Genomic DNA, 13,533 nt, shown 5'->3' on the forward strand with positions numbered 1-13,533 from the left:
GAGCTGGGAGGAATGGAGGGAAGGGAAACTGCAGTTGGGATATATTGTATGAGAAAAGATTAATTTAAAAAATAAACTCCTAACCAACTCCAGGCTTCCCAATGTTTTCTCCAAATACATTGGTGCTTTATTCATCCTTCACTTTATTAAACAGCACAGGATTTTTTACACAATCCTTTCACTTACAAAGTTCTTTAATTCCACTTCTATATACCCAACATTCACAAACTTTCCGGACCTGAAACTGCTACCTCTTTCAGTGCTTTCTCTGATCTTCCCATCTGAAAACCATTTATTACAAATTCTGACCACACTTGGTATTCATCTAATATTTTGTCTTCCTTGTTTTTCAACTTCCCAATAACTATTCCTTTAACTTCCTACCTATTGCGTGCATATGCATATGTACATGTGTGTATGGGTGTGCTCTTCCGTTGCAGGTACATGTGACGGCCAAAGGTTGATGCTGTGGGTGCTTCCTCAATCATTAGTTCCACTTCATTTTTGGAATGGAAGGGGGCAGGCTTTTGTACTGAACCCAAAGCTTACCATTTCAGCTAGACTGGCTGAAGAGCCAGGCCCCAGGATCCACTTGTTCCCACTGCTCCCCAGCTCTGGGGTTACAGACGCACATGGCTACACCTGGTTTTGTTCTTGTTTTGAACGTCAGTGCTAGAGAGTCAAACTCAGGTCCTCATGCTTTCACTACAAGCATGTTACCCACTGAGCTACACCTTCTCAGACCTGATCTGTATCTTTTTAATGACAAGAGCCTTATGTGATATATCTTCATATGGTCTTAAGTATTGACAGCCTTAAGTATTTCTCTGTCTTGGATGTTTTGTGTCAGGAGTGTCAGAAGAGACTTGATACCCTATGAGCATATACAGGGGGAGGTAATCCCCCTCAGGAACAGTCATAGGGGAGGAGAATAAGGGGAAAATGGGAGGGAGGGAAGAATGGGAGGAGACAAGGGATGGGATAACCATTGAGATGTAACAAGAATAAATTAATAAAAGAGGGGAAAAAAGTATTTCTCTGTCTTTTACAGAGGAATAATCCATATATATATTTTTTTAAAAATGAAAAAAATAAGATGGCTCTGTGGTTAGCAGCTATTGGTGTTCTTCAGAGGCTCCGAGTTCAGTTCCCAGTGCCATGTTGGTCAGCTGACAGCTGTCTGTGGCTCCAGCTCCAGGTGATCCCATGCACTCTTCTAGCCACCAAGGGCACTTGTACACTCAAGGCAAATAACCTCATAGAGATACACACAAGCCGGGCATGGTGGCACACGCCTGTAATCCCAGCACTCGAGAGGCAGAGGCAGGCGGATCGCTGTGAGTTCGAGGCCAGCCTGGTCTACAAAGTGACTCCAGGACAGCCAAGGCTACACAGAGAGACCTTGTCTCAAAAAGAGAGAGAGAGAGAGAGAGAGAGAGAGAGAGAGAGAGAGAGAGAGAGAGAGAGAGAGAGAGAGAGAGAGAGACATACAGGGAAATAAAAATGTCTTTTAAAAAAGAAAATACTAAAATATCAATACTTTAAAAGGCACCCACTATCACCCTACTTACTTTTATAGTTGTCACTATCAATTTCAGCCCTACCTCTGTTCTCATTATCATATGTCTCCAAAATTCTAAAGTTGAATTTGATAGTATTATTTGAAATATGCACATAATATTTGGGAATCACAGTGAAGTTATACCTGGCAGTATCCTATTTTGGGATTCCTATATGCATAAGCTGTCAGTACCCGCCTCAGAGCAGATATGCCAGTATCACTCTGAAATGCTGGGTGCTCAGGCAGAGAGCGACGCAAATCACGTTCAATTTCTTCAGTAGCCAAGTTGCAGGTCCCTAAGGATTGTTCAACCACTTCAGCATAATAGCCGGGATTAGTAGCCATGTCATTAACAGCACCTGCAAAGACAATTGTATTCACATACAGAAAGAATAATAAAATAAAGCTAAGATTTGCATAGAGTGGCACATTTGTACTTTATTACCTTGAAGTTTAACTTTAGGCTCAAATAATAGCTGAACACAAAAAGAAAGAAAACGAAGGAAAAGGGAAGCATTACATGACAGTCTGCTACATCAAGTTGATACTTTTCAGAATAATATTTTCATGAAGTTTTTTCCTTTAATTTTCCCTTGATGGTACAGATATGTACTATATATATTACATATGTTAATTAAATTAATAAACTAATATAATATGCAATGTATATGATATAAATACATAAGATATATCAATTATGTGTTATCATATATATGATATAATAATATGTCAATTATAATTATATACCTATATCTTGTCTAAGAAACTAATCTTGTCAGATAGTAGATACGTAGATACTTAGGTAAGCACATGTAACTACAGCTCTGTCTCTTTGACTAATCTGAACTCATGGCCTCACTCTCTTTGTATTTAGGGTCTAACTCCTAGAAGGGGTATATATAATGTCTACTAAATGAATGAATCAAATCAATGTAATACCTGAGAAAAGCATCCACAGCTCTCCTCTTAAAGTCTCTGGAATCCCTCTTACAACCAGATCTCGGGTCTTTTTTGTCCGGAACATGCTAACACCACGCCCACATTCTGAAAATAAGATGTTCCATGATTGTTCTTTCATCTTCTCTTTCAACTGGAATAGAAAAATCAAGGTAACCAGTGAAAAATTAATTTCTTTAAAATTACTTGTTCATTCTGCTTACCATGAAACAATATATACAGAGCAAAATCCTTAGAAAATCAAAAATCGTATTCACATAATAAAGCACTGAACCCTTAACATAAAACAGTAAACCCGTGTAAACCTAACAGTTTCAATTTACTATCATTACTAGTTAAACTCTCAAAAGTTGCCAAAGCATAACACCTAGGAGGTAAAAGATTCAAACCACCATTCTTCCCAAATCAGCTCCATTTTAGCACATATTATTAGAAATCCGTGCAAAGAGGGGGCTGGAGACATGGCTCATAGGTTAAGAGCACTGACTGCTCTTCCAGAGGGCCCAGGTTCAATTTCCAGCACCCACATGGCAGATCATAACTCTCTGTAACTCCAGTTCTAGAGGATCTGGCACCTTCACAAAGATACACTACATGCAGGCAAAACATCAATGCACATAAAATAAATAATTCTTTTAAAAAAGGAATTCATGCAAATAAGACTTGATATTCCAACATTCCTCTCTTTTTTTTTTTTTTTTTTTTTTGAGACAGGGTTTCTCTGTGCAACAGCCCTGGTTGTCCTGGGACTCGCTTTGTACACAGGGCTGGCCTCTAACTCATAGAGATCCACCTGCCTCTGTCTCCCAATGGCCAGGATTAAAGGTGTGTGCCACCACCTGGCCCAACATTCGTCTTTTATCTTCACTATTGATAATAGCCTCAGTGTTGTGGAACCAAATAAGGCATACTTCAAACTTCAAAAGTAAAGCTTTCTGTTCTGGTATCATCTAGTCCAGTGGTTCTCAATCTGTGGTTACAACTCCTTTGTGGGTCAAAGAACCCTTTCACAGGGGTCACCTAAGACCATCAGAAAACACAGACATTTATGTTATGATTCATAACAGTAGCAAAATTACCGTTATGAAGCAGCAGTGAAATAATTTTATGGTTGGGGGTCACCACAACTTGAGGAACTGTATTAAAGGGTCGCAGCGTTAGGAAGGCTGAGAACCACTGCTGTAATCCATAGATTTAATTATTTTGTTTCCTTACCATTTTAGAATCAAGATTCTCCAAATTTTGAGGGTGAAATACTGTCATTAAGGCTTCAGTGTTCAGAGCTTTGCTGCATTCTTTTTGGCATGTCAAAGGTTGCTCCTCAAAATTATCAGATAGGCCTGTAGAGTCAGAACTAATAGCAATCTGAAACAGAAAGTGAGAATGTGACTATCTTAAATGTATGTTCATATTTCGATAAGAAAAATGTGTTGAAATGAAGAAGTGGATCTGTGAAAGAGGGGACTTAGGGTGGGGCTTGGACAAATGGAGAGAGGAAACTGTGGTCAGGATGTAATGTATGAGAGAAAATTAAAATAAAAAATGTGTTAATGTTCTGTCTGTCACTTATAAGCCACGATCTATGGATATATTAAACATTAAGGAAATGTCTCAAAAATAGTGTTTATATCTTTGCCAAAAGTGAGTTTGTCAACAAAGTGACCTTGGAAGCAACAAACTCAGAATCTCAGTGAGCCCCTACCTCAACAAAATACTGTCAAACACTTCAACCATTTCAGAACACCACAAGCTAACCAAAGGCAAAGAATGCCCTTCAAGTATTTACTCAAGAAAAGCTAAAGCAGACCCAGGATATATCTCAGTGGAATAGTGACTGCCCAGAAAGCTTTAGACCTTGGGTTCTATTCCAAGCATATACAGAAAAGGAGGGGAGGGAAAGGAAGCATTAAATAAAAACCCACCATGAACCTCAGTAAGAAGAGCAGAGTATGAGAGGGTTTAACTTGAGGCTGGTCCTGCCTAAACTCAGGAGTGTAGTAGCATGACAGCAGTAAGGCAGCTGGTGGAGCTTTTGGAGTATGCTCTAAGTACTACCTTACCCTCAGCACAGTCAACATTTGATCAAACTGACAGCTCCCAGCAAATCTCCACTTCTAAGGTGTTATTTGATTTCAGCTCTGAAAAAGAGCTCTGTATCCAGGGCACAAGAGAAAACCCCGGTGACCTGCTTCTAACAACACAGCTGTTTACCTCTTCAATTTCATTTGAGGCAGAAAGGGTGTATCTAGAAGTCTGAAAGGAAGATTTGGATAACCAGATAACCATATGGAACTCCAAGATGTTTAGATATATTCCTGGGTATCCAGAAGTGTGCACATACATGCACCGCTCTGAGCTGCCTAAGGAAATAGATGTGGCAGACAAAGGTCTTAGCGATTCAATTCTGCCTCTCTTTGAAAGCAGAAAATGAAAGTTAAGGGTGATTTATAAACGTCTAAAGTTTGACTAACATCTTCACAAAAATATTTTCTTGGATAAAAGATGGAAGACCTAAAATGTTAAGGCACTTAAGGAAATCTAACCCATAATAAGATGATAATTAAACTCAAGAGTTGATTCTGGGAAGGTAGGCTTAACATAAAATGAAGATGGGCTGCAGAGATGGCTCAGAGGTTAAGTGCACTGTCTGTTCTTCCAGAGGTCCTGAGTTCAATTCCCAGCCAACCACATGGTGGCTCACAACCATCTATGATGAGATCTGGTGCCCTCTTCTGGCCTGCATGTGTACATGCAGATAGAGCACTTATCTACATAAAATAAATAAATCTTAAAAAAAATAAAATAAAATCAAGAACTTAAAAGAAGTAGCCAAGAGAATATTACCTTGAAGGTGACTAGGTGTTTGATTTCATATACAAAGTTTATAAAGCAGATATCAACATATCCAAAGAGTTGAAGAAATTATATTTAATAAATAAAGAGCCCAGATTCTCTCTTCTCACAGATCCTTAGATGAAGGGTCAACAAAGGTTTTATCCAAAGGTCAGAGGGCAAATATTTGAAGTGTCACAAACTATAATGTCCATAATCAATTTTCCCATTGTGATATTAAAGCACTCATTGACAAAACATAATTGAATGGCATGTCTGTGTTCCATAACTAATCAGAACAGGTTATAGGTTGCCAATCTCCATACACTGGGGACCTGGGACACCATATGAACTTTGTAGAGTGAAACTTACTAGTATTACCCTAGTCAACTCTCATCCAGCTGTGAACTAGGAAACAAATGCTTACAATGTTGAGACTCTGAAGATTTAGGTGTAACTTTTTTGGTTTTGGTTTTTGTTTGTTTGTTTGTTTGTTTGAATCAAATACCCTAACTATTAAGGAAGGGAATGGATAGGTCTTTAAAAAAAACCACCTCATTGGCCTGGGGAGATGACTCAGTATATGAAAAGCCAAGTTCAGATCCTATGCAAAGCTGGATGCAGTAATACATATGTGTAATCTCGGCACATCTAGGCAAGATGACAGGTAGACACAGGTAAATTCCCAAAGTTTGCAGAACAGTTAGCTTGGGGTCCACAGTGAACAAGAGTGACAGATTTAAGCCTGCTGGTGGTGGCACACACCTTTAATCCCAACACTTGGGAGGCAGAGGCAGAGGCAGGGGCAGGGGCAGGGGCAGAGGCAGGCAGCTTTCTGTGAGTTGGAGGCCAGCCTGGCTACAAAATGAGTCCAGGACAGCCAGGACTACACAGATAGATCATGTCTGGAAAAAACCCAGTATTCTTTACTTTGAAGGAAAACTGTGGCCTGGGGTGTCTTTGAGACAGGCTGGAGACCTATGACAGGGTAGGCTCCTGGGAGGATATGGGGGTGACTAGCTAAAACCCCTACTAGCAGCAGACATGGAATCTGAAGAAGGCACCCTCTAACCAGACAGGACTCCTAGTAGAGGGAGGAGAACACCAACCCACCCACAAAAACTTCGACCCAAAATTTACCTTGCCTATAAGATATGCAGGGATAAAGATAGAGCAGAGATCGAAGGAATGTTCAACTAATGCCTGTCCACACCATCCAAGAGAGCCAACCCTGACATTATTAATGACACTCTACTATGCTTGCAGACTGTAGCCTAGCATAGCTGTCCTCTGAGAGGCTCCACCGAGCAAAGGATCAAAACAGATGCTGAGACTCACAGCCAAACATTTGGGTGGAACAAAAGAGAGCCTTATGGAAGAGTGGGAGGAAGGCTAGAGGGACCAAGAGAAAACAGGAGCTCCACAAGAAGACCAACAGAGCCAACTAATTTAGGCCTGGGGGCGGGGCTTGTGGAGAATGAAACACCAACCAAAGACCATGCATGGACTGCATCTAGGCCCCCTAACACATATGTACCTGATGGGCAGCTTGGTCTTCATGTGGGTCCCCTAGTAAGGGGAACAGAGGCTGTCTCTGACATGGATTCTGTTGCCTGCTTTAGGATCACTTCCCCTTGGCAGGGCTGCCTTGCCAGGCCACCATGGCAGAGGATGCGCTCAGTCCTGATGCAACTTGGTGTGCTGGGAGGGTAGGTTGGGGGACTCCCCTTTTCTGAGGGGTAGGGGAAGGGGAATATGGGGATGAGGGGTTGGGACTGGGAGGAGAAGAGGGGGGCTACAATTGGAGTGTAAAGTGAATACTTTTTAATTTAAAAATTAAAAAAAGAGTGACTGCTTCAAACAAGGTCAGGTTTTCTCACTCTTCCACTGAGATATATCCTCAGCCTGCATTTGTTTTCCTTGAGTAAATACTTTAAATTCATTCTTCGCCTTCGGTTAACTTCTGGTGTTCTGAAATGGTTTAAGGACTGACAGCAAAGTTGTCTTCTGACCTCCACATGGGCATCGTGGATTTGTACTGCACATATATTTGTGCTGCACATTGTGCTTGTGAGCATGTACACACAGGCCTTACAGAGAATATAGCTTTCATTTTATGCCTTGACAGGTAAGTCACTGTGCTGGTAGGCAAGGTGAAAGGTATTCTAAAGATAGGTAACCCATATGAAGCAAATGATGTAAGACTAGAATGTAGTATTTATACCGGGGGAGGGCTGTAAAAACTGGACACCAGGAAATAGAAACTGGGAATTGAATGTTATAATAACAAAGCAAAGGGAAGGGGAATAGAAATGCACTGTGGGAGCCAGGCCGTGGTGGTGCACGCCTTTAATCCCAGCACTTGGGAAGCAGAGGCAGGTGGATCACTGTGAGTTCGAGACCAGCCTGGTCTATGAAGGGAGTCTAGGACAGCCAGGGCCACACAGAGAAACCCTGTCTTGAAAAAAAGAAAGAAGGAAGGAAGGAAGGAAGGAAGGAAGGAAGAAATAATAAATAAATAAATAAATAAATAAATAAATAAATAAATAAATGGGCTGTGTTCTTGGCGGCCGGGCTGTCTGCTAACATACCTTCCATTTCTCTCCATTTCTATATTTTGATCCACATGGAACCCTTGACATTTAGTCTCTCCCTGTTCAAATCCCTTCTTTTGGGATTTAATGAAATGTCTATTTGCTCCACGGTACAAAGAGGTAACAGACCCTTTTGGCAAGAGTACAAGTTAGTTTGTTTAATCGACTGGCATGTGAGGGAGGAATAAACTCAGGATCTCATGCTTACAGGACAAACACTACCACAGGCTACATCACAAGCCCTCGGGGACATGCTCTGAGGGCTATATAGGCATAGTTTCAAACCTTGCTCTCTCAATAAGGGATGATAATGAACAAACTATTAAACACAAATGAGCTATCATTTGTTGGCTTTAGAAATAAATTGTTTCATTCTCCATTCCCCTACAAGACAACTCTCAAAATAATATTTAGCTTCTAGGCAAAGATAAAAGCCAGGGCCACTATTAGTAAAACAGTAAAACCTAAGGGCACAACTAAAGGGCCTTTTGGTAAGATGCTATAATGATCAAGTTGGTACTTCCTAGATGCTTTCTTTAAGAATATGTTAACAACTCTTCCTGTTAAACATTAGAAAAGAGTAACCTTGTCCAGGAAGCCAAGGAAACAGACTTGGAGCATGGAGCATAGTTAACTTTTGGATTAATTATTTGTGGCTTTTATTGAAGGAACTGTGAGAACACAAGAAAAATAAAATAATTGAGCTAATAAATAGTATACAAAAGATATAAATAGCCAATAAACATACAAACATATTCAGCAACACATAGCATTAGCTAAATGCATTAAAACACACACACACAAAACAATCCATGCCTACTAAAACTAAAACTGACCATACCAAGAGTAAATTATGAATGTAATTTAATAGTAACATATTAGTTGTGGCTCATCAATTTTTAACCCATTTACCAAAACAATTAAGATGTTAGTAATAAGAGAAGTCATAGTCAGAGAAGGTAGCTAAAAGTATAGGGAAATTGTACTTTCTGTTTGTTTTTTCTATATGCCCCAAGGTGATGAAAAAAGCCTATTAATTAAAAAGCTAAAATATACAAAAGATAATTATTTTCTACAAAACAGTGGGCATCAATAAAGGTACAGAATGGTAAAAATACAAATTCTATAGTTGATAACTGAACTGTAAGGTTTTCTTAAAGAATATATTTAAATTGGCAAAAAAATTGACATTCTTGGCAAGTCAGTAAAGATTATCCATGGGTGGAAAGATAAAATAAATAAAGAAAAAAGTGAAGTCTCAAAGACTTGTAGAAAAACATCAAGCCAATAATCTGTGTGTAATACAAGTCCTAAAAGAGGATAAAAGAAGTAAATGTGGATAGAAAGTATCTGAAAAAAAGATGATGGCAATAAACACTCTAAATTTCATGAAATATTACTCATAAGTAACAACTAAAAAGCTGTTCGACAAATAGAGGTCACCATCTATATACATCATAACCAAACCTATGAAAGTCAAATACAAAGAGAGAACTCTGAAACCGAGAAGAGAAGGAACTATGTTAAACTGGGCATGGATGTTCACAACTATAATCAAGAGGCTGAGCCGAGAAGATTACTGCCCTCTGTCTCAGCAGCTGGGATGAAGGCAGCTCATTTGATCTTCAGGTCCTTCAAGGCTGACAATGCTGGTCACGAATTGCTTCAAATACTGGGTAACAAACATGCCAACTGCAAAAAGGCCTGTGTCTGGAAGCAGCTAGTTGATGCCTGGACCCATGCCTGACAAGTGCAGGGCACCTTCTCTCCTTGAACTCAGAGATCCATTTGTTTCAGGTGTGGTTCGGACACAAACGGGGCATACATAACTCTGAACCTTAGTGGAAATCTCTGATTTCTCCATTTTGATATAGACACCTGATTTTTGGCAAATGTTCATTGGTTTTTATACAACTCCTTATTTCTACCTGAACTAAGGCCTTTTGTCACACACTTTGTTTGCTACACAAACCCTGTCTTAGAAAAACAAAACCAGCTGGGTGTGGTGGGGCACACCTTTAATCCCAGCATTTGGGAGGCAGAGGCAGGCCTGGTCTACAAATTGAGTCCAGGACAGCCAAGGCTGCACAGAGAAACTGTCTTGAAAAACCGAAACCAAAACAAAAACAAAAATAAAAATCACAAACAACTCCAAAAAAAAAAAAAAAGATTACTGCCAGTCTAGACCAGCCTAAGCTTCTTCTTCTTCTTCTTCTTCTTCTTCTTCTTCTTCTTCTTCTTCTTCTTCATCATCATCATCATCATCATCATCATCATCATCATCATCATCAAAATAATAAAAGTAGCATGTAAAAAAGAAAATATTTTCAGTAAAATCAAGACCAGACCACTTTCCATAACCTGGGAGGCTAGAATATAGTACAGACTATTTATTCAAAATATGTTAGCCAACAAAAGTATGTTGAAAAAAATCAAAGCTAAAAGCACATGAAACAGGTTCAATGATAAAAGTTGTTTAAAGAAATACAAATTTATACCAGTGTGAAATACCTATCACATGAATAAAAATATCTAAACTAAAAATAAACATAAGCAAGCCAGATAATGAGGCTCATGCTGAGGTAGGATTGCAAGTTCAAGGCCAGCCTGAAATACACTGTAAGCCCAAAGCCAATCTGGAGTAAAAATATTGCTTAAAGCACCAAAAGAAATCCCCTTACCATTTGTAGTCACTCCCTATCTTCCTCATCCCACTCAGACTCTAGACAACACTTGTATTTAGAGCCATAGATAGGCTTATTTCATACTTTTATATAAATGAAATTTTATAATATGTTGTGTTGTATTGGGCTTCTTTCATTTGGCATAGTATTTTCAGTTTATGCACATCATATAATAGCACATATCAACACTTCATTTCTTGTTACTGCCCTACACTATGCCACTGTATGAATGGATGTGGACAATGGTGGTTTTAAACATTTTTTGGTGATTATAAATAATTTCATTGTGCACATCCATGAACAGTACTTATAAGAACATTTTAGTCTTCATGAGTCAAAATCTAAGGGTAGAATTACTGGGCATATGGTAAATCTATGTTGAACATTTTGAGGAACTACCTAACTATATTCCAATGCAGTATACCACTTTATATTCCCAGCAACAGTCTATGGGGTTTTCATGTTCTTTATATCTTTCTCAACCATTATTATCAACCTTTTAAATAATAGCTATGCTAGTGGGTATGAATGGGTAGTATCCTATTATGGTTTTAAGTTGTATTTCCATACAGCAACAAACAATGCAGAAAAATCTTTACATGTAATTAGTTGTCACTTCATTGTCTTGTTTAGAGGAATACCTATTTGAATCTGTCCTCAATTCAAAGGCATAAAGACTTACTGCTACGCTTACTCTAAAACCCATGAAGTTTCAGACTTACAGTTTTGTTCTTTGATCCATCTTGACTTAATTTTATAAGTGCTTTAAAGAAAGAGTTCAAGTAGAGTTCTTATATATGGTTATCTAGATCCCAGGACCATTTGTTGAAATGTCTTTAACCCTTTCCTGACTTAGCTTTTGTGCTTGTTGAAAATCAATGGATTATAAATGTTGAGGTTTATTTCTACACTCTTGATTCAATTGCATTCATATATGCCACTCATAATGATGTGATTACAACAGGAAGTCTTAGTTTTCTAATATTGTTTATTTGCTTGTTTTACTTTTGTTTTTGAAACACAGTTTCACAGTTCAAGTTGGCCGGGGACTCAGGGTCCTCAGCCTTTGCAGATTACAAGCATGCACTATCTTGTCTAGTTTTCAGTATTTGTTCATGTATCTCAAATTATTTGTATTTCCATAAAATTTTATTATCTCTGTTTTTACTTTTAATATTGTATTTTTCAGACCATAAGATGCACTTTACCCCCAAAAGCAGGGGGTGGGGTGTGGTGGGGGAGATTAGGGTGAGCCCTATGGTCCGATTGCTATTTTTACTGTTTTTCTTGTTTCACTACTCTAAAAACTGAGTGTGTCTCAAGGTCAGGTGCATCTTATAGTCTGAAAAATACGCTACGTATCATTTATCCAGCTTCCGAAAACTAACTATGCCAGAGGTCTTAAGCGATTTAAAAGAACACTTTTGTCCCTTTAAATTTTACCAGCAAGGAAGATAAAAATGATGTCCATGGCTGAGGTAAATGGAAAGAAGCATCATACTTTGTAAATACAGACAGAAATATTGATCTTTGCAGGCTGAATTCTAAGCAACACACATTATTTAGTTTAAACCATATGACTGATGCTTCCAATTATCTATTGATAACATAGTCAAACTATCAGAAAACTATTCAAAAGGAAGAAAAATAAGCGTGTAAGTGACAGAACCCTAAATATAAGTTTAGAGATGATTAGTAAGCATCCTAGTTTTACTTGTAACTATCTCTGAAGTATTCATAAAATCACATTCACCTACAAAGATAGCGACTTGTAGCAATTTAATATTCCAATTTTTAGACATCGCAGTGAAGTAGATTATTTAAGCAATGAACCTTAACACTTGATTCCTGTGAATTCTGTTTTCCCCCCTCCTGAGTTTTATTTCATGGCTATACCATTTGTGAATGGCATAAAGGAACAAACTTGGTACTCAGACATTGTGTTGCATAAGTAAAATCCAATCTCATCTAGAAAGTAATATAGGTTATTTTATGGCAAGTACCCTTAAGCCTCTTTTATACATTTTTATTTTCTGTATCAAGCACTGATTTTAGAAATAGGATATGGCTTTAATGGTGAAGGAAATGTAGGGCAAAAGTTAGTATCTTTTTGTATGTAGCCTCCTATAAAGTTACAGAATTAAAATATCTTGTAAACACAGCACAGTCAGTAGTGATTGAGAGACAGAGTTGAGTTATAAACTAAAAAAAAAATTTATGACAAAATATACAAGGAAACACTTCTTTCAAATACCAGAAGCTTATTGTAAATGGCATCCCATTTATGCCACATAATTTTAAATAGATTGCTAATTTTATTTCTAACAAAATTTCTGGCTTCCTAATTCAAAATTGAACCTACTCCCCTTGAGCTAAGATACCCATGTGTAATTATAGTCACAGAAAACACACTTTCTTATTCTTTAAAAAATTACTACATGTATTTAGTGTGAGTGCATGGTGGGAATATGTAGAAACATGACTGTACCATGGTGTGTGTGTGTGCAAAGGGTCAAAGAATAACTTGCTGGAGTCCTCCTTTTCTACAAATCACATTGTCAGGCTTGGTGGCAAATGCTTTTACCTGGAGGAATGACTCTCACTCTTATTTTCTTACTCTTAAGGCAAACAAAAATCAGTTATGTGGGTTTAACTACTATTTTTGTCTGTATTATTATGTACAATAAGTAGTTCTTTTTCTTTCTTCCTTATTTTTTGTTTAAATTCTCCTTTGAGGAAGAACTAGTAGAACACAGGTGATAATGAAGTGGGCAAGAGAAATCACAGACAGGGCAATTCAAGTGGTGAGGGGAGGGTAATGCAGAAGAGTATGTACACACACACACACACACACACACACACACACACACACTTGAAGTTACTTAGCATAAGGCAAAGTGTTCAT

At 38.3% G+C, this 13,533-nt stretch overlaps 1 protein-coding gene across 2 annotated transcripts in view; it reads right to left on the reverse strand.

The window, feature by feature from the left end:
* The window catches only part of TBC1D8B (TBC1 domain family member 8B), a 72,386-nt gene that overhangs the window by 25,552 nt on the left and 33,301 nt on the right, over nt 1-13,533 (reverse strand). For both annotated transcript variants that reach the window (XM_084788776.1, XM_084788777.1), the window contains 3 exons: nt 3,734-3,883; nt 2,501-2,651; nt 1,706-1,920 (listed from right to left, as the gene is read on the reverse strand). In XM_084788776.1, the coding sequence (XP_084644902.1) occupies nt 1,706-1,920; nt 2,501-2,651; nt 3,734-3,883 (516 nt within the window). The remainder of the gene's footprint in view (nt 1-1,705; nt 1,921-2,500; nt 2,652-3,733; nt 3,884-13,533) is intronic.

Source organism: Acomys minous, assembly GCF_964271855.1.
Source record: "Acomys minous genome assembly, chromosome: 7".
Lineage (NCBI taxonomy): Eukaryota > Metazoa > Chordata > Mammalia > Rodentia > Muridae > Acomys > Acomys minous.